Below are 26,052 nucleotides of genomic sequence, written 5' to 3' on the forward strand. Positions count from 1 at the left end.
CCCTTGGAAACAATGTCAAAATTCTGCCAAGGCGCAGAATTTTTAGGAATGGCAGCGGATCTGGCGCTTCTCTGAGGTGTGCCAGATTTAACACAGCGTGTGTGTGACTGTGTGTGTATGTGCATGTTTGCAGCACTGTGACAGTAGTGGGAGGAAGGAAGTCACACACCATCTCATCTTCCTTGAGCGTCTGTCCCTTAGGTTGGCTGGTTATATAACTGATGTCAAGACAGAACGCTGGCCACCTCTAGGGAGGTATGTGGCACGAAATTGTAGTTACACAGTACCTGCTGCCTTGTGCCAGCCCTGTGATGAAGCCTGCACAGGTAGAAATAATGTATCTTATTGTATTAGCCTTGCACACTTTCAGTCCAATTTATTACTTTCGTCAATTAGATCAATATTATACCAAATTTAAATCTGAAGCAATAAACCTATCTTTGTTTTTATTTATTTTGTCTTTAAGTATATTTTATACCTGACTAAGGCTTAACAGCTGTATGATGTACTTTCAATGCCTGAATAAGTTGTAAACATGCTATATAAATACACCAGATGTGGGTATGCGTCCTCAGTAAGGCTTTGCTCTGTCCTTCACACAGTTTCCCACCACAGTGGGAGAGTTTCTGTACAGGATGTGTTTTTAATATTCAGCGCTGTCTGACTTCCAGCCCTCCTCGTCTGCTCTGTGCTCTTGACGCAATTTCTGTATTTTTAGCATAATAGAGAGGAGATCCCTTTCTTGGACACTCGTTGGATACTTCGGAAACAGGATGGCGCACGTCTTCTAGAATCACAGCTAGAATGTCTATCTCTCTATCTATCTAAATCTAAGCTAAACATCTAAGCTGTGATCTTTTCAATATTGCACTTCATTTACAATTTAACTGACGGTGCTGAAAAAAACAAAAACCCAAAGAGAACCCTTTTGAAGAAAATCCAGTTAAAAGGCCGCACATTTAACTGTGCCGTCGAATTTCACCATCAAGGGCAAGGCTCTGAATATTTGAACACCACACCAGAGGCAGTGCAGAGGCTCAGAAAGGTGCTAATCTTGTCAGAGCACTATGATCACCATGATTATAGTGACACTCTCTCAATCACTAGGCCTGTAATAACGCTCTACCCCTTCATCCCTGTAAGGCTTCCCTTCTCTTCCACCTCACTCACTCTCTCTTTGTCTTGCAGGCAGACAGGCACCCACGCACAGACACATGCGCACACATGCACACAAACACACAAACACACAGACAGACTGTGTGTGCATGGGTCAGTGCGGCACCGGTGGCTGCAGACTGGAACAGAGGTCGGCCGCACCCTGCTATTATCCCCAGAGACCTGTTCAGTTTAAAGGCAGTGCTGTGGCGCACTGAGTGACAGCTCAATGGAAGGCCCGCTGGGAGCTTACAAGCAGGTGAGGAGTCAGACAAACCAGAGGGAGAACACACACAGAGGGACATAGTGCAGGCACACCGGCAAATACACACCTACACACCGGCAGACACATAAACATCAATGCTCCTAGTTGGCTGTGAGTTAAACAGGCAAGGGATAAAACTGTCAAATGCAGTGGGAAGCACACATACATGCAGGGACACATGACTACACAAACACACACATGCTGAGTATGGTAATAAGGCAGTCATGTTCTTCAGGGATGGAGCCAGTGGCCACAGAGAGAGAGAGAGAGGAAGCAGCTGGCTGTTAAAATACTTCCCCTCCTAGCACTGTAATTTCCTCCCAGAGGCACACCTGGCCAACACTCATTCACACATACGTACTGTATGCGCGTGTGTGCTTTGTGTATGTTTGCGCACAGTGCATGCATGCATGTGTGTTTTCGCATCTGCGTATGTGTTTCTTCTTTAGTTCTGCTTGACTGCGCGCGCCTGTGTGTGTGAGTGTGTGTTTATGCTGTCACTAATGTTCACGGCTGATTCAAAGTGGATCCCTGCTGCCCAATATAACACCCATATTATTATACAGCATTACAAGTTATTACAAACACGAGGCTCATGTTACAGAGGCAGCTATTGGCACAAAATCTGAGACTAGTATCTTTTTTGAAAAAAAAAAAAGAAAAGCCTGCAAAACTATTGTTAGAAAATTTGGGTATAAATAAAAAACTCTTAATTCAATGGTTTTCCATTTACAGCTCTCTATATTTATTTTGGACAGCTAGCTTTAGTTTTGCCCCTATTTAAAAACAGTGAGGTTTTTAAATTAATAATTTTTGCTGCCAACTTTGGGGTTTCCCTGCTTTAGATACCCAGCCTTGGAAAATGACTTTGTTTACACAGGTTACATATGGTAAAGGTTCTCCTCTAGAACCGCTTCTTCCAGAGCTAAAAACACCAGCCTTAAGACAAAGGTCAGACAGCTCAGTTTCATTCAGCTAAAGCTCAGAGAGCCATTTTATTCAAGGGTGAATGGAAAGACAGTGCTGGAATGGGATTATGTTGCTTCAGGGAACTGGGCCAGATAATGCAAATTGACAGAAGTATTAATCTGCCAGTTAAAAGTGAGATGGGCGATGTTTCGAGGGACCCGATTGTGCAAGTGCAATGTACTGTGTCTGTTAAGCTTTGATTGTAGGAAATTTGTTGTCTGTTAACATGCTGTGATTAGGCAATCAGAACAGTTGGAAATTAATCGCTATAAACAGATAGATGCATATGAATATGTAGAATCTGTAGGCAAGGGACACATGTTTGGTACTAGATGTTCTGGTTTATTTTGGTAGTTTGAGCAATTCTGGTTGTGAGCTGGTAGAGAGAGACTAAGGAAGAAAACGGTGGCTGTGGCTCAGGTGGTTGAGTGGGTCAACTATCAGTCGGTAGATCCATCCCTGATTCCTCCGTGTGCTAAAGTATCCTTGGCCAGTTGCCCCAGTTGTGACAGTGCAGGTACTTCAACTTCCTCCATCAGGTCAAAGACAACAATTAAGTTAAGCTGACTTAGGTTGATCCTAAACTGGCTGAAGGTAAGAATGTAAGCGTGAATGGTCTGACATCATTAACCATTTCTGTGTCCAAAGGTTCCTTTGGTTCCCCAAAATGAAACAAACACTGAAGCTCGAGAGTTAAGAATTCTCCAAATTCTTACAGCTCCAATAAAATGATCAGTGTGGCTGTTCTCCCAGATGTTGCAATAAAATCTAGCATTCAGGCACCCATAAAAGAGGCTTTACAAGGGTTTAGCAGAGTTAGAAATTAGCAGGAACTTAACTCATTAGTTTCCATCTAAAGGTGCTGACTTGTTCTAAAATAAATAAATACATAAAATGTACAGCTCTCCTATCACTTTGAACGCAAATAAAGACACAAAACTTAACAACAGGAATGCTTGGAGAGTTTTGAACTTGGGCTAGCTAACGTATAATAATGTGCTATCTGCTATGCTAGCTACAATGTTGCTACCTGCTATGCTAGCTACAATTCTATGCTTAGGCTAATATAAACACAATATAAGAACGATGTAAAACTAGGGTTACATTTTTCCTCAATAAAAGTTTAGGGTCATCAATGAACAGAGATAAAAAACCATCATACAGCAGGAAGAACTGAAATGGAGCAAATCTCACCAGATAACACCGGAGATCATCCCACAACATGAGATTAGTCATAAATTTCTCCATGGTTTGGATTACGCACTGTGAGAAAGTTGTGGTCTTAGCAAATTATCAACAGTGTTAAGTGTTCAAATATTTGGTGTTTCAGACACCGTCAGCCCTGTGGTTACACAATGAGTTTTTAAGGATTTAGCTTAAACACATGCTTCACAGGAACGGCTTCTGTTTTTAGGGGCTTGTTTTTATTAAATAAAATAAGACATAAATCATGACAACATGTTAAAAAGACAAAAGCCTTAATGAACTGAGTAATAGCTTGGAGCCAGAGGGTTGGTATGGACTTATACAAGCAGATGGGGAAAAGTTTAAAAATGGGACTTTGGTTGTGTGGAAGTCGTTTTTTTTTCTCTTCATGCATTTAAAGCTTGTGGTCTGAAACAAAGGGGTTAAAAATGACTCAAGCAAGAGAGAATGTGACCTTCCCAGCATTTCACGTAGCTATTTGGGATTTCCATCAAGAGGCACTCCATAATGCAAAGTGTCTGCTGGGGCCCCGGTTACACGCTGAAGATGAGTTCAGGCCATTTATGAGTTGCGTGTGCTCACATCTCTAAGTGCTTAGTCATGAGTCGCCTCTTAAAACCCTTGCACCATATGACTATCCATGTGTCACACCGGCAGACGGAGAGGTGGGGGCAACAGTGGTGGAGGGGATGCAGTTTAAGGAAATAAAAAAGGAGTAAAGTGAGAGAGTTAGGCAAAGAAAGATATACAGAGAGAGAGCGGGACCCGAGGGAGCCTCCTTCATTTTCTGGATGTGGGAGGCAGACATTAAGCTACAGTGACTAGCACTACTGGCCTCTGTCTGACCCTCTCCAACTTCCTCTTAGCTCAGGCCAAGACTGACACGTCATCGTATCGGCGCTGTGCAACGTGGCGCACACGAACAACACAACAGCACCAATCTAACAACAGCTCACATCAGCCCTGAACGTTAAAGCGGATTAGGGTACAGCACAAAACATGCGAGAACACAGAGAATATCACCGCCTGCGGGGTAAAACAAATGTAGGCTTTGTATGCATGTATAAAGCCCCGTGTAGCTGCCACAGCCCTTCGCCCGGTGTCAGCCCACCAGCTAATTGCAGGCATTTCCCCCCAAGGTTGCAGGGAGCCTTTCTGCCTTGAGAACAAAATATCAACCTTGGGAACGAAATGTCAGGGAAAACACAAGAGCTGCAATGAATTACATTTATATTATGTATATAAGTACAAAATAAAACCAAATGATACCACGCAAACAGAATGTTAGAGCAATGCATCATCTAAAGTAATAGATCCGATGTAATTAAGTAATAATGCAGGATACAGTAGCATTAATAAAGAATATTTATGTGAGATTCAGGCACATGTAAAAGAGTTTGTGAAGAGCGTTATGGGGAAAAAGCCCTCCAGTAGTCCATCTGTTTGGGCATGTCTCAGCGCCCTGGACAAACACTGCAGTAGCACTAAAACACATGCTTGCATGCATGCAGCTGGAGGAACACATGCACAGACAGTCCTGCCTCCAAAGACTAAACATTCAACTACAGCCTTATAGGCTGGCCTCTGGAATTTGTCTGGGGCATAAAGTAAGCAAAGCAAAGTCAAACTCTGTATAAGAGAGCAGACGATTAAGGAAAATTAGCTGAACAGAAGGGCACTGACCAAAAACCAGATAAAATGAGATAAAATGAAATTACTGGGGAGGAAGAAATGCCTTATTAAAAGATGGGGCTCTGCCCGCCCAGCAGTAAAAAAAAAAAAGAAGACAAATACGGCAATCCTTTGCTTTTTTATTGCCCCAGCAATTAATTGACAAATGTGTCACATTAATAATAAAGCTCGCTCTCTCCACTTTGGACATTGATTTACACCTTCCTCAGCTTATGGTGTAAGAAAGTGATCAATATCACTCCTTCTTCATCTCCCTCTCTCTTTCTTGAGCTCCACTATTACCTTGCTAAATATAACTTCCTTCCCTCTGTCTTTAGCCAGGAAATGAGTCCAGCATTCAATATCTGGCTGTGAATTACACAAGCCTGGCATAGGAGATCTTCAGAAATGATTGATCTATTATTAATTAATTTGCTAATGTCCTCGATTGATCTACAGGTGGGGAGTGATTGTCTGGGAAAGAGAATATGAGGGGGATACAAGAGGAAAGTAAAAAGAAGAAGAAGAAGAAAGAATTGATTTCTTTTTAACCTGAGGAAGGTGGAGAGAAGAAGAATCTGTGTGTAAGATCTATACTGCATTTCTTGTATAGCGCTGAGCGATATGATGCAACAACTGGAAGGTAAACCTTGTGTTTACATAATGTTGTGGTCTAGAATAGCTAGGACAAAAATGATAAAAAGGAAAAAAGAGAGAGAAACAAAGAGAGCGATCCACATCAAATGCTACTGGGAGCAGCACATGCCTGCTCGTCTGTCTGTCTGTCAGTCTGTCAGTCTGTCTGTCCGCTTAGCCTTGAAAATCCCAGCACTCAAAGCCAGACGACCACAGAACTCATGCCCACGCCACACACGCACACAGACACAAACGCGCACACACACACACAAACGGGCTCGCACAGTAGCCTGTTCTATCCTACGCTATTGATCTGCACCCCACTCTTCATTAGAAAGAAAGATTCAAAGGCAAGAAGGAGCAGTGAGACGTGTTGTGTGTGCCTATGTGTAAGGCTAAGTGTAAACGTATGATCAAGGGAGTTGTGTAAGCTGTGTGTGGTTGTATATGTATGTGATTCCATAAAGTTTTTCTTTCTTTCTTTCGTTTTTGTAAACCCATATGCATGTGTGCATGTATGTATGTGGATGTACTGCCAGGTATCAGTAACAGTGGGAGCAGATCTGTGTTACTCTAATGCAGTCTGTCCTCACTGGGTGTTCCTATGGAAACTCTCTCTCTCTCTCTCTCTGTATATTATTAGACATTCTTGAGTCAACTGCTCAGAATAGGAAGACACAGATCTCATCTATTGCAATGCACTCAGTATAAAGTCCTTCAGCTCACACCTGAACTGCGCGGCAGCTTAATTTCCTTGAAATTATTTTCACTTTTGCGATCGTGGGAGATACTGACTCTTGAACTGGTCAGTTTATTAACTTGTAGACATCAGATCAATGAGAGCAACTGGAGGGTCACGTCTACTGACTCGGGCCTGAGGCGTGCAGAGCAATAGCGGCGCTCTATTTTCTGGTAATTTTTCGATTTTTGTTTGATTAATTCTTTTAGTAATAGCACAAAACAAGAAGGCCTTGTGAAAAAAATACTCACATACCTCCAAACAAAACAAAAACAAACAAATTTAATACTAGTAGGTTTTTGTAACATGTAACAGACTAATTAGTCCAGTTCTTTTTTGCAGACTTTTTGCAGTTCCTTTGATTTAGATCTGCTAAATAACAAACAGTATTTCTCACACGACGTTAAAGAAAGAAGCTTTCCCAGCAGATTCTGACAATAATGCGTGCTTTACATTTGCTTTAGTCAGTATATGAATGACTAACTATAAACAGGTGTGTTTATTGAACCTTTTTACAATTAAAATAAAGAAATAAATAATCTGAATCAATTTGTATATTTGTTTCTATTTGTTTAGTTTATGTTAGCATATAAGGAGGTTAGGATTATGGCTTGATGATGTAGACCTTTCAAAAACTCATGTATCTAAAACCTTCAGCTCTTTTGAATAGTATTGTATCTGTGGTTGAGAGCAAACTCAGTGAGATTGGAAAAATTTCAAGCTAGATTCAAGGTCAACAACAACAGAGCACGACACGGCAGTGGAAAGAGTGAAGTTTCCACAACGATCTATGTAAATATGAGTTAACACAAGCTAGTTTACTCCAACTGCAGGTACCAAGCTGGGATCAGTGGGAAGGTTGCATCAGTAAAGGTTTTTTAAACCCAACCCCCACATGAACCATCATCTTTTTTGCATTATTTTATTGCTAAATAAGGTTGACCACTCATCAACCTTTAAAAAGAAACCTTTTTGCATCTAAATGTGTTTGAAAATTTAATATGGTTGAAGGTCATTGTCAAACAACATATTAATAGCATTCTTCTGAGTGGTCAAATGACCATGAACAAAGAGCAACACACTGCCAAGGTACACAGACTAGTATTACCAGAATAAACATGTTTATAGCATTTATGTACAGCTATGCGTAAATTATGTTTCTCATGTAATCACAGGGTTATTGTGTTGCACATTGAGCCTCCGGACAGCCAAAGCACCGCAGCTGTGCAATGTTCAACTCCACCGATTGATGGAGTTCAAACAATTTAAGACTAACTTCTTCTTTTAGTTGCTGCATTGTCTGGCAATAAATTTACATTTATATCATAATATTCAGAATATTGAGTATTTGACTATATACTCATCTTCCCTTCCTCTAATTCGTGAGCTGACACAACATGGGAAACTTTTATATTTTGCTCGCCAAAATGACATCCATACCTGTTGTTTCAGTTTATTGATTTCATCTGTAGAGTGGAAAATGGAGGCAATCGCGACGAGAAACAAAAGACTTAAGACGCAGCTGTCAATTATTAAGGGAGCCAAGGCAGTGCATAATTCTGTACAGGAACACAGAGGGTGGTACCTCACCAGTCACACATGTGTGTCTCCATATGTTACTCCTTCCTCACTGGAAAATTAGTGCAGTGACAAGATGTGTTTGAGGGTGTGTAGGTGTAATCTTTTTGACAGTGAGGCACGCTCGCACTGTGACTCACTGTCTTTGCACACAATAGTTTGATATGATTATATAACAAGGTGAGCGTTAGGGAAGAGTTTATTTAATGGGAGAACAGCTTGGGTTGTGCTTCAGCATATATTGTTGAGAACATAACCATGGCACAACTAACACTTGCACGACTTATCCAGGTTTAAAATTTAGTGTGAATGACCTGCACTTAAGTTGGAAGTCAGTGTTACTGAATAACTTCCACGTGTGGCTAGCTCCGATATAAAAAGAGAGGAGAGTGTAGAGCTGAATCGTGCCTAAAGAGCTTCAAAAGTAGAGGACAGTGCGATGAGAACTACAGACTAACCTCTGGAGTGGTAGTCGTTCGCTGCGCTGCTGATGGGCACTTTCTTAACGGCTGAAGAGCGATAGACGATGTGTGTCCTTCCTCCTCCCCCCTCCTCCTCCTCTTCTATCACTCCATCGCCCCTCTCGACTGGCTCGATAAAAAACTCCTCTCTCTCTGTCTTGATCATACCGGCCTGAAAAAGAAACATGACTCATTATATCATAGTAATACTTATCAGTCGCTAACATGACACCCAGCTTCTCCTCATCCAATATGTGCCTCCATCCCTCACCTCCCTGATAATTTAAAGAAAGAATCGAAGGAGAAGAGAAGGGGAGAGCGGTGATCCCTCCTGGGGCCCCCGCAGAGGTCCAGAGTGACACCTGGCATCTCAAATGGCCAACACAAGAGCAGGAGATGAGACTGTCCCACTCCCATCCTCCGCTAACACATCCTGTCAGGTAATTCCCCACATCCCTTGTGCACACACTCACACAACACACATCAGCCATGCTCACTGGGAATGTGCATGTGAACAGGGGTGAGGAAGAAGAGGTGGTGGCAAGTAAAGAAGAATACCCACAAAACACACACACAAAAGGGGGTTGCGTACACATACATGGGGAAAACAGGCACTGGGAAAATTGCCCGTCACTCTCTGTTATTCCATCTGTCTGTTTAAGACAACTGGTAATTACCAAGGCAACGCACTGCTGTAGAGGAAAGAGAACACACAGAGAGGATTGCGAGGCTTTTGAGAGGAAGAGAGCAAAAGAAAGAGGGTGATAAATGAAGGGAAAACATTGATACGATCAGTATGTGCCTGTCGGCTTTTCTCTCCGCTCTGACAGGAGAAGGAAAATATGACGAACAAGCTGAAGACAGGAAAGTGAGCTGATGATAGAAAAAAAACATGCGTTACAGATGAATGAGGAATAAATAGCTGCGTGTGTACTGTACTGCATAGAGATTAGCTGAAGCAGGTGGAGTCAGAAGCCTTACAATGATACCAACACCTCAAATAAAAACAGGCAGTCTATTAAGCTCTGATAATGTCTGGGGGCGTGGTCAACATGATCTCTTAAAAAGCAGACCCCAAATGCATGTCCCCCTGCAACACAGTGCCAAATTTAAATGCAAAGTATGCCAACAACTGTTACACAATAAAGGCTTATTGAGAAAAGAAGGCTTTTAATCCAATACAAGGGTTTTTAATATGAACAGTTTATATGAAGTGTATTGTAGCGAGTTCCAAGGTTTTTAGTGAAACTCCTGGACAAGCATGCTATCTCATAATAACCTATGTGTTTGTTCCATTGTAAAACTCAAGACTCAAGACACATTACAGTCCAACTGATATAGGATTTGATGATTTTATAATCTGATATATACCTGAGTGCCTAATATGGTAAATATGAAAGGTTACAAAGGTCGATCAAGATGTCATTAGATCAATGGAATGAGTACATGACTTAAATAATTAGGCTGGCTCTTCAATGAATGTGCCATGCTACCTTTAAAAAATGGTGCTAGTTTGGTTTTATATCCAATATAAGATACTGGACCTTTAGAGCAGCGGTCCCCAACCCCCGGGCCTCGGACCGGTATCGGTCCGTGAGTCGTTTGGTACCGGGCCGCGAGAGTTGAGGCTCAGGTGTGAAATGTATGGTTTTCAGGGTTTTTATCGGTTTTCAGTGTTATTTTGTTATCGTTTTTATCGTTAACTCGGTTTTCTTGGGTCTTTTCACGTGTGTTATGAATAAATCTTCTTTTTTTCGATACTGGTACTAGTTTTATTTTGTTGTATTTATCCGCGACACCTTAAAGGCCGGTCCGTGAAAATAATGTCGGGCATAAACCGGTCCGTGGCGCAAAAAAGGTTGGGGACCGCTGATGTAGAGGGACCTCGAAATCCCTCAGTCATAACCAAAAATTAAAATAAGCTTTGTCTGTTTATTTGCTTGGTGTGTTTATTTATGTATTTGGAGAAATTCAAAGCATTTCTGTTTTTGCTTGAGTTTTTCCAGGACATTAGATCATTTTCTTGTGATTTAGTGGACAAATACACACGAATGATGAATTTAGTTGATGCGATGTACAGTGTGTTTTTTGCCACTGCGCTGTATGAATACAACTGATTAGACTTCATGCTGTGTGAGAAAAAAGTTAAATAACACATGCACTACATTTGTCATTATTTCTTTTTCTTATTCAGTGCAGTCTTTAAAAAAATCCATTTTATTGGCTACATCTGTATCAGTAATGTCTCTATAGTAGAGTACAGGGAGTCTAAATGCATCAAATCTAAAGAAATATGCTTGGTGGAAAAAAGTATGCGTAGTACTTATTGACTTTTCTATCAGAAATGGAGAATATGAATTTGTATGCTCCTAGTATTCCTCAGAGAGGCTGATTTGAAAGGATATTAGCAAAAGTTGCCCCTTAGAAATTAAAAGGTGCTCTTATTCTTGCTCTCTTCGTTCCTTCCTCTGTCTGCCTCTCTCCTTCACCCTGCCAGTCTGATGCTTTAGTCCCAGAAGGATGTTGACAAGTCACTGACCTGCCTCCCCTTTTCTCTTTTTCTCTTTCTCTTTTCTCGGCTCTCTCTTCCCATCCCTCTATTTTTTCGAGCTATGGTGCAGCATTCTGATTGGATCTGATGGATCTGCGATGGTGCATGCCTTCCCACTCTAGAATACCAAGCAGATGTGAGAGGAGAGCCGTGTCAAAGAAAAAAAGATGACATGTAGGACTGGGAGACATGCTTAGATCAACCAGAGCCCGCATAGTGGGGGTGGAGGGTCAGAGAGAGGAAAATGAGTGTGATCATATAAGAACTGGAGAAAAGCTTTGAGAAAGTGATGTAAATAGACACTATAATAGAATGAACAGTGAAAAGCACCGTCTTTATCTCCTCTAAATCATGGACACCCAAGTCCAAGCCAAGGGGATTAAAGGGAGGCTTGTCCAAATGCTTTGTCCGGATGAAGCAAAAGTTCAGATACAGAGTCATCAAAGCAGAGTCATTCAAAGACACAACTGAAAATCATGTTTGCATGTAGGCAACCTGGACTCTGCTAGCTTTGCTACTCAATTAAGTCTCTCTTATGTCTACCCATATCACTCATGGGAAGGGTTGCCGCTATAAAAATGATGGTCTTACCAAAAATAAATTATTTATTCTCAATGGTCCCAACTAAACCGCCACAAGATTGGTTCAGATCTCTAGATTCATGTATGTCCAAATTCCTTTGGAAAAATAAACCCCCACGTATAAGCTTAAAAACACTACAAAAGACCAAGGATAAAGGAGGACTAGAACTGCCTAACTTTCAGCACTACTTCTTAGCCAACAGGCTTCAGTTTATCTCAGGATGGCTAAAACATACCCTCTTAGATGAACCTTGGCTAGATGTAGAACAAGCACTTGCAATAATCTAGAGATCTCAGACCTACCATTTATCAGCTCAAACATCCAACGACATGAATGCTTTAAAAGCATCAACATCAGCGCTTCTCTGACAGCATGGTGGGAGTTTCTAAAATTGACAGCGTCTTCATTAATCCCATGCAAACGTACACCTATCTGGAACAACCCTGACATACAGTGGGGCAAAAAAGTATTTAGTCAGCCACCGATTGTGCAAGTTCCCCCACTTAAAATGATGACAGAGGTCAGTAATTTGCACCAGAGGTACACTTCAACTGTGAGAGACAGAATGTGAAAAAAAAATCCATGAATCCACATGGTAGGATTTATAAAGAATTTATTCGTAATCAGGGTGGAAAATAAGTATTTGGTCAATAACAAAAATACAACTCAATACTTTGTAACATAACCTTTGTTGGCAATAACAGAGGTCAAACGTTTACTATAGGTCTTTACCAGGTTTGCACACACAGTAGCTGGTATTTTGGCCCATTCCTCCATGCAGATCTTCTCGAGAGCAGTGATGTTTTGGGGCTGTCGCCGAGCAACACGGACTTTCAACTCCCGCCACAGATTTTCTATGGGGTTGAGGTCTGGAGACTGGCTAGGCCACTCCAGGACTTTCAAATGCTTCTTACGGAGCCACTCCTTTGTTGCCCGGGCGGTGTGTTTTGGATCATTGTCATGTTGGAAGACCCAGCCTCGTTTCATCTTCAAAGTTCTCACTGATGGAAGGAGGTTTTGGCTCAAAATCTCACGATACATGGCCCCATTCATTCTGTCCTTAACACGGATCAGTCGTCCTGTCCCCTTGGCAGAAAAACAGCCCCATAGCATGATGTTTCCACCCCCATGCTTCACAGTAGGTATGGTGTTCTTGGGATGCAACTCAGTATTCTTCTTCCTCCAAACACGACGAGTTGAGTTTATACCAAAAAGTTCTACTTTGGTTTCATCTGACCACATGACATTCTCCCAATCCTCTGCTGTATCATCCATGTGCTCTCTGGCAAACTTCAGACGGGCCTGGACATGCACTGGCTTCAGCAGCAGAACACGTCTGGCACTGCGGGATTTGATTCCCTGCCGTTGTAGTATGTTACTGATGGTGACCTTTGTTACTTTGGTCCCAGCTCTCTGCAGGTCATTCACCAGGTCCCCCCGTGTGGTTCTGGGATCTTTGCTCACCGTTCTCATGATAATTTTGACCCCACGGGATGAGATCTTGCGTGGAGCCCCAGATCGAGGGAGATTATCAGTGGTCTTGTATGTCTTCCATTTTCTGATGATTGCTCCCACAGTTGATTTTTTCACACCAAGCTGCTTGCCTATTGTAGATTCACTCTTCCCAGTCTGGTGCAGGTCTACAATACTTTTCCTGGTGTCCTTCGAAAGCTCTTTGGTCTTGGCCATGGCGGAGTTTGGAGTCTGACTGTTTGAGGCTGTGGACAGGTGTCTTTTATACAGATGATGAGTTCAAACAGGTGCCATTCATACAGGTAACGAGTGGGGGACAGAAAAGCTTCTTACAGAAGACGTTACAGGTCTGTGAGAGCCAGAGATTTTCCTTGTTTGAGGTGACCAAATACTTATTTTCCACCCTGATTTGCGTATAAATTCTTTACAAATCCTACCATGTGAATTCATGGATTTTTTTTTCACATTCTGTCTCTCACAGTTGAAGTGTACCTCTGGTGCAAATTACTGACCTCTGTCATCATTTTAAGTGGGGGAACTTGCACAATCGGTGGCTGACTAAATACTTTTTTGCCCCACTGTATTACAAAACAATAATATGATAAACTTTTCAGATTGGAGTGGTAAAGGAATCAAATATTTAGAACATATACTAGAAGGAACAGAATTTATTTCATTTGACAGACTAGTTACACAATATGGGATCAACAAGAAAAGATTTTTAGAATATCAACAAATTAAATCCATAGTAAAAAAGAAATTTAAACCGGGTCAAGTTGAACTACAAACACCACCAAGTGTGGTTCAATTTCTTACTCTTAAAACCCCCAAATTACTATCCAAAATATACAGAATGCTTTCTAAAACAGATGAATCAATATCACTTCCTATTGTTAACTTAGACCTAAACTTCTGGTCTCAGATTTGCTTAAAAACCTTTCATCTAATTAGAAATCCCAGTCTTCAATTAATTCAATACAAAATATTACATAGAGTGCACTATACAGGTCATCGGATGTTCAAGATGGGCTTTACATCTTCCAACAACTGCTCACACTGCCAAACCAATTCACCGGACAATTATATCCACGCTCTTTGGTTCTGTCCACCAGTTCAGAAGTTTTGGCGCGAGATATGTGAAGACTTATCAAAGTGTCTGAAATGTAACATTCCAACTTCCCCCTTAGTGTGTTTGTTGGGCAGCTTAGATAATGTCACTTCAGAAAAGAATATCGCCCATATGGTTTTCACTGCCCTATGCATAGCCAAGAAAACAGTCCTCATGAACTGGAAAAATAAAAATAATCTTAATTCTAACCAATATAGAAATTATCTATTAGATTACATTAGTCTTGATACAGCCTCTGCCACCACATCAGATCAATTGCTCTGGACTCCTTTTATCAGCTCCATCACCTAGTGGGGGTGGGGGGTCATAGTTTGGTCCCGCCTTCACTGTTGTGATTGGTGTGGGGGTAGGGACAGGCTTAGGGCGTCGGGGGGTTCCCCGGAGGCATTTTCCTTGGGGGGCTCAACCCGGGGTAGCGGTCATGTCCGGTTAGGGGCTCTGTTGGCTCTCAGGTGACTGTTTCCTCGCAGCTGCGTGCAGCGGGACTAGGGGAGGGTCTGTGCTGACGGACGTGGGTTACTGACCTGGTAGCCTGGCTGCCCCTGGGTGGGTCCGGGATGGGCGTGGGGTTCTGGGGGCGCTCCGTCTCTGGGCTGGGGCCCGGGCCGGGCCTCGGGGGCTTGGGTCCTGGTTGGTGTGTTGCCGGGGTTGTGGGCGGGTGGGTGCATGGGGGCCCAGCCCTGGAGCAGGGTGCCGCCGGTGCATCGAGCCACCTGGGGGGCTCTTCAACTGGTGGGGAAGATTGTCACATCTTGCAGGAGCTTTCCTCTCCTCAGGGGCTCTCTCTACAGGAGGGGGAGATACAGGAGAGGTGGAGGAAGATCTCAGCCTGGGTGTTTATTGTCTTATGTAGTCTGGAAGAAGAGTGGATGGTGGGGTGGGTGCAGTTTTCTCTGTGGTGGGGTTGGGTGGACTGTCCTGGGCTCTGTGGGGCCGGGAGGCGCTGCTGCGCTGGGCCCCGGTCTGGATGGGCCTGGGCCCCCTTTCCCTGGTGGGTCGCGGAGTATGGGGGTGCCTACTGGGGTCAGCGGGGGAGCTGGCCCCAGGGAGGGGTCACTTGCCCCTCCCTTCCTTCCCTCCCCATCTCCAGCTGCCTCCCTCTTCCCGCTCCATCACAACCACCCACACATGCAGGACCTTGGAGTAGGGGTATGTCACCAGGGTGCAGAGGAGGCCACCCCCCCCCCCCCCCCCCGTCCCCTTCTGGCTGCCCCTGCCTCAATTTTATCCCACAACTTAGACATTCACATTACTCACACTCTCATTACACATACATATAGGATCTTGGGGGTGGGCACGATACACGGAATCCAAAGTACCATCAGGGTGTACACCCCACCCCTGGCGTCGTTGCCCACCTCTCAATGTTAAATACACGTAGACATTGAGGGCCAGCAGGAGGGACCATGCGCTTACCTGCTGCTCTCTGGCAGGTAGCTCCATGCCCTCCTGGGTTTTAAATGCACCTCAGAACACACATGCATCAACACTACAATGAGCGGGTGGAGGGAGGTTTGGAGTCTTCTCTCACCCCCATTCTCTGCGACCTGCTGGAGCGGGGGGGCTAGGAGGAGGAGTTGGCCGTCCGACTGCGGTCTGGAGTGTGGGGCCTCCCTGCTGCTGCGGAGTCGGGGCAGTCTGCCTCCCCCCACCGTGGGGAAAAGGGTAACACCACCTGGGTCTGGGTGCAGTTCCCCCCCCTCCAGGGGCAAGGGTACCTAGACCCGGGGCTTAGAGTACGCTTGGGGAGTGTGATCGTGTGTACAGCGTCTCTTTATGTCTGTCTCCACGTTGGTTGAGTGTGGAGTAAGTGTATATGAGAGCATGAGGGTGGGAATGGATGTTTGTATATGTGTGTGCCTGTATTTCTGTGTCTATATGTCAGGTTGGGTGTCAGGCGCCACCTCTCTGGGGACATCTTAGGCCCTCCAAGGTATGGAGGCCTATCTCCCCCTACCACCACTTCCCCTGCCAGTGGCGGACTCCCTCAGACGTCGGTGCATTGGTGGTTCTTTGTGTCCGGGGATGGGCGTCCAGGTACACACCGGCTCACTCCTTGGCGGCCGCTTATCGGGGCCTGGAGCCTGGGGCTTGCTCGGGCCACTTCGGAGGTGGGGTGCCCCCGGCCTCTCGGCCTGGGGCTCGGTCACTCAGGCACGGCTGGCTGCCGGCGGAGCTCACGGGCGTGTCACTGCAACTCCCCCTGGCTTCTGCTCCGTGGCTGCTGAGTGAGCCCTCATCTGGGACTCTCCTCAGCTCTTTCTGGGACAGTGGCGCGGCTGCCCCCCTGTTGGTCTTCCTTGGTCTCTTGTGTTCTGGGGGCCTCTGGATGTCTGGAGTTTTGATCTCCTCCATACCTGCTTCATGCCCTGGAGGACGGGGCTGTGGCCCCCCCACACCCTCTAGCAGATCATTACATGAAGGAACCTTTTAAAAAACAAAAAACAAGCGCGTCCATGCTCACAGGTGTACACACGGGTGATCACACCCACAAACTACACCCTTTTTGGCTCCTACCTCAAAGCACACTGTGTTCTGTTGATCTTATGTGCTGCACAATAATGTTTAATATTTAGTATTTACTGTCATATTCCCATATATCATTGTGTTGTTGTTTATTCTATTACTCTTGTTCTCTTCTGCTTGTTTTCTTTTTTCTTTCTCAGCAGGTGACCCAGGTGATTGATATATGTATTTTTTTTCTTTTTTTCTTCTTTTTTTTCCTTTTTCTGCTCATTCTGTTGGTTTTTGGTTTTTGCCCTTCTCCCCCGTCCCTCTTCTCAGCTGTTTCTCTTTCCCTCTTTCTTTCTCCCCTTCTTTCCCCCAGTCAAGTCTGTCCCATGTTCAGTAAGTGAAAATAAAATAAACAATTAAAAAAAATAAATAAAAATAAGTCTCTCTTATTTGAAATTTCCTTTATTGGTCTTCATGAAAAAATGAGGTGTGTTACTGTTTGTCTCCCTGTTGTGAGAAAAGCTTCAACTATAACACTTGCTATTAGAAACGGAAGCAGCGATTTTCATTTACACAGGGATCATTTTGTTTAACTCCCATGAAAGAAAACAGGAAGAGCATCAGCACATAATTCAGTTTTGTCAATTTCCATAAAACTCACAAATGCTCACAAGTGTAATTTTTAAAACTTTGTAGTCGTAACCTCTGAAGTCTAATGACTTCAAACCACGCTGCTTTGGCAGTCGTTGCTTTCACGTAAAATCTTTCCCGCTTGAATCACACCGATACGCTTAATGGTGAAAGCTGCAAAGAAACGTATCCTTGACTGACACTGCACTACTTTGACTAAGGAGAGTGATTTCTGCTAATTCGATGATCCTTGCAGTAAGTGTTGTGCAATCTGATGGCTCTGCATGACGTGTGGCATTTGGCTGATGGGTAACTTCAATAATAGTGCACAAAAATGTTGTCTCCATTTAAAGAACACTGTTTGCAAATGTCTGTATTCCTCTAAAATTATGTAACATCAGAAACACACATTAAAATGATGTCATCTGGTGATCCGTAAAATCTCAAGCTTCCTGCCAAGTGGATATTCAGCTGCTTTTATGAATTTTTTTCATTTCCTTTGTAATTGCTGTAGCTTAAAAAATCATCGCCCTATAACTAGTTTTGCCTGTTCGGGGACTGCTCTAGGCTCAGCTGCCTTGCTAGCTGCTGTTCTCTTATTACGGTAAATTCATTGTGCTCCTTTGGGTGATGAGCCTCACGTTTTATTAAGTTTGACATGTTAAAATTTAGCTTATTAGCTTCCCTCCCCTCATGAGGCACTTAACTCTAACAGAATCACTCTCTACATTTCATCATCATCTAAAAACCTTTTATAATCTGTATATTAGATCACACACATAAAGCAGCCTTGGGTTTGGGTGAAAAGGTTGGGAATGATCGTGAATTTCACAAGGAGGATTAATATCTTTTTCATCATATGAATGTAAATATATATTTATATATTCACTTTATGATAGCCGTATGTGATAGGGCTGTGTATAGCTGTAGTCCTGGTAGAGTGCCTGTTGGCTGGGGTTCTCTCAAGTGAACGAGATTAAGACTTCACTTTGGTTCTGATCAACAACCAGTGTAGAGCATTGGGACTTCTTAGGTTTCTTTGGTGGGGTATATATATTTTTTATCTGATATAAAAATGTCAAATTGCAAGAAGCAGCATTTACATCCCCTAGTGAACACAACAATGAGACGAGCCCAGGCATGTCTGAGAGCAAGAGCAGTGTGTCAGCTTTTGATGATGATTTAATACCTATAAAGGGAGCTACTCCACAAATTGAAGCGCACTATACTTCGCAAAATATGTACGAAATTTATTCTGACACAATTTTCACCACTTGAGGCAAAAAGATGCTTTCAAGTAAAAGTAGTCTACAAAGGAGGAGATATTAGCAGCTGGTGACGTGCAACCAAAATGCAAACATATGACTTTAAGTGTTGCTGGAGCACTCGTTAATTACATAGTGAGTGCTTATGCACAGTTGATAGATATAATGCGGTGTCACTAATATTATAGTGAGGGTGTGATGGGAGTGTCTGGCAAAGGCAAACCTTCACCTCCTGCAAAACTTCAGCAACATTCCAAGCGAGTCTGGATGCTTCATATTCCCCAATATAACTCGAAAAACTAGATCATGGACAACACAGGTAAAGTTGGCCACCATCCTTAAGAAGCCTTATCAAAATTGGTCAAACCTGTGGGACTCTTGAGAGAACTTACAAGTACTAATGGGCTAAGCAGAATGTGGTTTTGGTGGCTACCAAGGCAAGAACCAGTGTGATGGGATTTCAGTGTGGTTTGGAACAAGAGAAATTCTGTCAGAAAACTCAGAGGGGTGAAGCAGCTTTTAGGCAAAAATGTGTGTGGTGGGAGTGGAAGGAATATTTTGAGGATCTCCTGAATTCCAGTGGCATGCCGTACTTCCATAGAGGAAGCAGAGAACTATCTGAGTTATTCATTAGCTGTTCGGCGGCTGAGGACAGATGAGATCCACCCTGTTTGTCAAAGCTCTCGATTTTACGGCATTGTCTTGATTAGCATGTCTCTGCAATATTGTACTGTCTTATTCTGTCAATGTGTAATAGTTTAGATTGCCACATGTTAATGTGAGTTATCGTTTGCATACAGTGTTGTGAATTTAGTCTGCCATAATGGTTGATAGCTAACTGTCAAAAAAACAGGCAGGCTGCTGCCATGCTGTCCTTGCTGTTGTTTGACCTCTTTGCAAAGGTCATTGTGTGCACTGTAATTTATTTTAGATTTTTGCAAGAATCTGGATCTAGGGTCTGAGATAGATAGTAACTGATCATCCTGGAAAAATGGACCACATTGTCTTTAAAGGTGAGACATCTGAAATAAATTGCTATCATTTTGAAAAAAAAAATATAGAAACAAATAAAAAGTTAAATCCAAAAAAAGGAAAACTGCTTGTTTCTCCAGGTTCACATCTGGTTTAGAGATTAGTTATTACAGAGCCAAGTAAACGCTGTGTTCTCGGAACACAGTATTTTCTCAGGGAGAAAGTAAATTGAGAACAGGGTCCTCCAAAGGTTTCCTGCTGTTGTGACTACTTTTGCCAGGTTTGAGTAAGAGATAATCTGGATTCACGGTGGCAAACGTGTCTATTGTAGAGATTAGCACACCAGACATATAAACCTACGTAGTTCTAAACAACAAGTCCAGTAAAGAAAACCCCAATGAAAAATGGGTGCCATGTCTCCAAATGTGGGGAAGGAAAAACATGGAGACGGGGCTCTATTATTCATGTTTGGGTAAAACATGAGACAGCTAATGGAGCTGGAAGAAATAAAGATCAAATAAAAGAGGCAAAAGCCAAGAAAAAAAGAAAAATGAAACATTTTATTGAAATTGAAAAGTACCTGAAGGCATTAAATGTGTAGAAATCTGACACAGAGTCCAAGGACAGAAGGAAAATTAAGGGAAAGGGCTCAGCAGAACAGTAAAGGGGATACGAATGAAACAGTTAAATCTGACCCTTCCAGCCATTCTCTGACCACAGCCCACCACTGAAGGTTTCACATCAACAAGCCTGAGAAAGCACAACCACCTTCATGTCAGAGTTTTTTCCCGATATCCCACCAAACAGTGAGACCCTCCAATTCCGATTCATATGCATCAGTGGACAGCCCCTGCTCGACCTTTGACTCCTAACTAAGGAAAAAAAAATTCTAGTGAATATCCTACATGAGACATCAGCAGACAACATCATGACTCGGATGATGATGACAATAAGGCGTACAGGGAGGTCATTTCAGCCCCGTGTAAGGTCAGACATCATGTCATCTTGACAATCTCCTCAAAAAATGGACAAAGAGCTCTGCATAGCAGCTCTAACCATGTACCAGTCTAGCCAAGCTACAGCCTTTGTGCCAGAAGCCCTGACAGCAACCATGTACAAAGCTCCTGCTTGATGCGTGCTATCTTTAACAATTAAGCGATGGGACGATATGACCCAGACATGTGTTTCAAGTGCTATCAGAAAGGACATTGGGCTACAGACTGCCTTAGCAGGGACAACACTGAGAGACATGCAACTACTCTGACTCAGCTGATGGTTGCAGTAGACCAGGGGTGTCAAACTCAAATACACAGTGGGCCAAAGTTCAAAACTGGAACAAAGTCACGGGCTAACATTAATATTTATTGAAAAAAAAATCTTCCTCTAGATATAAGAATGAATCTTTTCTTATGGACTCAAACAAGTTTTGCTGAAAAACTGAATATGGAACAAGCAAAGCTTAATACTAAACGATATATATATATTAGCTGTATAATACCAGTAGGCCAGCTCTAATAGTAATTTGGCATGTCTTCGCGGGCCAAATGTAATTAGGCTGCGGGCCAAATTTGGCCCGCGGGCCAGAGTTTGACACCTATGCAGTAGACGGTGCTACACCTACAACACACATGGTGATAGCATACACACCCTATGCTCACGCTTCGTAACACACGCTATTCCCTACCAAACCAAAAGCTTCAAACTCCTCCACAGGTTAGTGGCACCTGTGTCTCGTCTGTTAGAGGGTGAAGAGAAGTGGTAAGAAAAAAACTTATGTGTAATGATGAATGAAGGAAATTGAAACTTCAAACATTTTTGCTGTCTTCCTGATGCCATGATATAATGTGTTGTTTGGGTATTTGAACCCCTGAAGGCCTCACTGTAATTAAACTTGAAGGGTTTGAGCCTGACCCCCACATTTTCAGGCCTGATCAGCTTTAATCAATAGAAGCTGTCAGGTGGTAACATAAGTGACCTACTTTTGGTAGATGCTGGGAAATGTACACCACACACACCAAGGTACTGTGGCTTTATTTTTAAAGCCACAGTACCTTGTATTATTTTAACACTTTATTTTTAAGGTGTTAAAATAATACAACAATAACAAAGACAAAAACATGATCAAACAAGGCAAAACATAATGAAAAAAATTAATTTAATAATGGGTCTTCCTTTTCCCCCCATTAATATAGTTAGCTAAAACCAAACTGAAAATGTAAAATCTCAATTTAGCTAATTAAAAGAAGAATAAAAAGCTTATATATATATATATATATATATATATATATATATATATATATATATATATATATATGTGTGTGTGTGTGTGTGTGTGTGTGTGTGTGTGTGTGTGTGTGTGTGTGTGTGTGTGTGTGTGTGTGTGTGTGTTTATAAGCAGCAAAAGCAAAACTGAAAAGAACAACCACTTCTAGAAAGTAATTGAAACTAAACTGAATCGTAAAATCTTGATCCTTTGCACTGAACCTCACGTGTCTCTATAGATATCGATAGTGACTTCAAGAAACAATGCCACAGAGAATTTATGACCACACACTTGTTCATGTCAAAACATAAATGTGCATTTAACAAACACATAGTTTAACATGTTTGATGTATCAAATCTGTTCCTCAAGAGACAGATAGGAAGATTTTGGCCCTCACTCTGTTTTGGTCAAATATAGTGAACTTTCACTTGGCGTGGCAGACATCGCTTTCAAGTGCTGCAGTGTTTTAAATGATGCTGTGTTGCTACCTGTTGCAGGGGAAGGGGAAAACAACTCAACCTGATATGTCAGTGTCTTGGATATCTTGTTTGGGAGGCCCCTTAGAGATGGATTGGGTCCCACCAACCGCTGTGAAAGTGGGATATTGCAAATCTTCATCTTCTGTGCTATCCCAAATTTACAGACAGATGAAGGATGGCCTAGCCACCTCAACCTGACAACCAACAAGTGCAGACAGTTTACTCCCTCTGGGTTAGGGTTACTGCAATACTACAGGAAGTTTAAAGACAGTGACTCTGAAATAGGCATCTGAGACTGTCGTCCTTGGTTTTACTTTTCAAGAAGAGAGTAGAGTCCACCCATGCTAAACTTTCAGTAAATGACCTAAGAGACAGCCAGTGACACTGAAGAATACAGTTACTTGAGATATGACCTTCTAGGAAATATATTAGAGGGTCACCCAGGCAACTGGAGCTTCAGCGTGTACATGGCTTTAGCCTTTGAGGTTATTTCGTGAGCTTATTCAAAGCTAAAGTCTTTCTTGGTTGGTTTGGGAACACTTTTAAGTCTCCCAGAAGGGCTGGAGGAGGTCCCTAAGGAAAAGGAGGTCTAGACTGCTATTGCAGTCTGGAACCTGGATCTCAGTAAGCAGGAGAGAAAGTAGATGAGGAGCCACAACCAAGATTTTTACATCTTCTTAGTATAATGATCGTAGCCTTAAGTATGTAAATATGCCTGTATATACCCAATCTCCTCCTTAACTGGTGGGCGAATCTCAAAGGAACTTTACACAAACATCGTCGTGCATACAGTGATCATGAACATGTATTATAAATCCCAGTTCTACTGATTTTCATATTTATCATCGCCCTGTGAATGCATCCATTTGCATTTGTTTGTCATGTCATGTTCAGTGTATGTCACCCATACGTAACTTCATGGTCACCAAAATTTGTATCCACACTCAAAACGATGCCAAAATTATATTTTTTTTTTTAAAAGAGTGAAACAAATGCAGCTTAAACTTAGCTTAAACAACCGCCAGTGAATTGCCATTCTAATCGACTATCAAGTATGAAAACATTAGCACATAGAATGCGCCACATATTCACTTCTGGCTCACACTCAAACAATCATTCATGTTCACAACTCAGCAAACTGTGCTGTATATAATGGGTTTTCATTACTCTCACGACAACTGAGACAGTGACACTAACCACAACCCTCCCTCTGAGACCCTGATGTCCATCTGAAGAATCCAAATGCGGATCCTAAACTGAGTCTCACTTTACATCTGGGGGATATTTGAAACCACACTGAGCTCTATTTGAAGATGTGAAGGTAGTAACTTGAGTCCAGGGTAAGTGTCATGAGGAGGACATGAGACAGAGTAGCAGAAAAGCCGTGTTGGAGTGGAGGAGTGGATGTTGTGGTGAGGATCAAAGTCACACCCGGTTGGGACCCTCCAGCTCAGTCCAGTGGCAGTCATTGTGTGTGTATGCGTATGTTTGATCTGGTGTCACTATATGTGTATGTGTGTGTTTAATCTGATTCATAACCCTGCTACTGCTGGCTTACTTCACACACAGTTGCACACATGCATCCACAGGCAGGCGGAGCAGGCACAGTCACACAAACCCAAACACACATCTTCGCACAAATATAGCTTTGATAGTGACTCACTCTCACTGTGTAACCCTCCATTCATTCACCCTTTGAGTCATGAGATAATCAGTGTCATACAATAGTAAAGCTGATTTGGAAAATTAGAGACACTTCAGAGAGACAGATTAAGAGGAGACGTCATCGCAAACATTAATACTGTTTTAATTACTCGCATCAGCAGCAAATTATAGCTTTTGGCTCAGCGAAAACAAGCTCTGAAAAAAAAAAAGATTTGTATTGTGGACTATAAATACGGCTCTGGAAATAATGTAAATTTATATAACTCAAACCCAGCCTTTAGTGACGGTAAATATAAAAGAAACTGGAAAAATGTACCGCTTGACTCTCACTGGGGAGAGATGGAGAGCAAAAGCAGCAGAAAACTTCAGATTAGGACAGATTCATTAAGTGAATTAAACTGTTTTCTTAATGTTGTCAGGAGTGAGGCATTTTCCCAATTATGTTAATCCGGGATATGGAAGCAGGATGAGGAGAATAAATCTGACACAGCAGAAAAAAACATGAATCTAAACACATTAAACGCATAAAGAGAGTCAGGCCTTGTTGTACTTAAACTTTCTGAAAGCTTTTCTACTTCAGCTCCCACACACTCATAGGATGACCGAGTGTTTGTGTGTGTGTTTGTGTGTGTGTGTGTGTGTGTGTGTGTGTGTGTGTGTGTGTGTGTGTGTGTGGTGTGAGCCAGATGCCAGTGTGATTTAAGCCAGAGAGGACTTAGTGACACTGCCTCATCCCTGTCACCCTGCTCAGCTCATTACATAGAGTGGTCTCTAAAAATGGCCACTAAAAACAGAAGAAAAAAACCTGCAAGCACTCACCTACACACTCTCTCTCTCTCTCACACACACACACACACACACACGCACGCACACACACACACACACGTCGCAGCTCTGTCCCAGTCGCCCTTATATGTCTTCTTTCTGCACCTCATTTCTAAATTGTGCATTTTTGACCTACATTTCAGATCACCCTATCTCTATGTTTCTCCCTTACACACACACACATGCACACACTAGGGGTCATTTCAGGTTTAAAATTTTCACTCAGGCCGACACAAATTAAAGATCTACAAACACAAATTGTATAAAACAAATTGAAAAAAAAGTAAAAAAAGCAAAAAACAAAGCAGTCAAAGGAAGATGAGACACGAGTATACAGGAAAAGCCCTCTGTGAGTCCCCTACAACACCACTCTGGGGCTTTACTCTTCCCCATTGATGCACATATGGAATTTTCTGTTTCTGGCCAATCAGCTCTCTTTCCTGTGTCCCCTTCCCCCCCCCTTTTTTTTTTTAACTTCTGCTATTGCATCTGCAATGATTTCAAACAGTTCTGTAAGCATTCCATTCTACTTTCCTCCATTTCTTTCCATTAAGTAAGTGGGGAAGGCCTCCGATGGGTGAGAGTGAAGACCCAGGTGCTGGAAAAGGACAAAAGCAGAGTGCAGCACGTATTATTTTAACAGACTAATAATAGCAGTAGTAAGCCAAACTTAGTTAGCCTGACAGCACGATCTGTGGAAATTTTGGTTCGGGGTCAAAGCTTTGACACAGACAGAAACACAGTTGCTGACAGTCTGGCAGTTAGACCTAGCCAGACAGACAGTTTGGAGCTGCCTCACTGTCCCGTTGTCTCTCTCCCTATTCCTGTTGTTATTCATTAGGACAGAAGCTCCCTCCCCCTGCTGTCTATCCAAACAGAGATTATGAATCAGCAGTACAGGCAAGAGGACAAGTGTAGACAGAATAAAAAGAGGAGCCAAAACAACAGAAATATGTGTTAACCAGCTGGGTAAAGGTGTTTCTTTCTGCTAAAAATGAGACAATTTAAAAGTGACAGGTGAGAATTAAGTGTGACATTGCGGATGGTCTAGAGAAAGACTTGAGGGAAATTATGGGTCAATGA

The 26,052-nt window shown here is 42.6% G+C and overlaps 1 protein-coding gene across 2 annotated transcripts in view; it reads right to left on the bottom strand.

The window, feature by feature from the left end:
* LOC146677551 (A disintegrin and metalloproteinase with thrombospondin motifs 2-like) overlaps positions 1 to 26,052 on the bottom strand; it is a 152,060-nt gene that overhangs the window by 71,232 nt on the left and 54,776 nt on the right. For both annotated transcript variants that reach the window (XM_085423837.1, XM_085423829.1), the window contains exon 3: positions 8,678 to 8,852. In XM_085423837.1, coding sequence (XP_085279963.1) covers positions 8,678 to 8,852 — 175 coding nt within the window. The remainder of the gene's footprint in view (positions 1 to 8,677; positions 8,853 to 26,052) is intronic.

This window comes from Rhamphochromis longiceps, linkage group LG2 (genome assembly GCF_057381845.1).
Source record: "Rhamphochromis longiceps isolate RC_006_pf linkage group LG2, R_longiceps_female_GT1.1, whole genome shotgun sequence".
NCBI lineage: Eukaryota > Metazoa > Chordata > Actinopteri > Cichliformes > Cichlidae > Rhamphochromis > Rhamphochromis longiceps.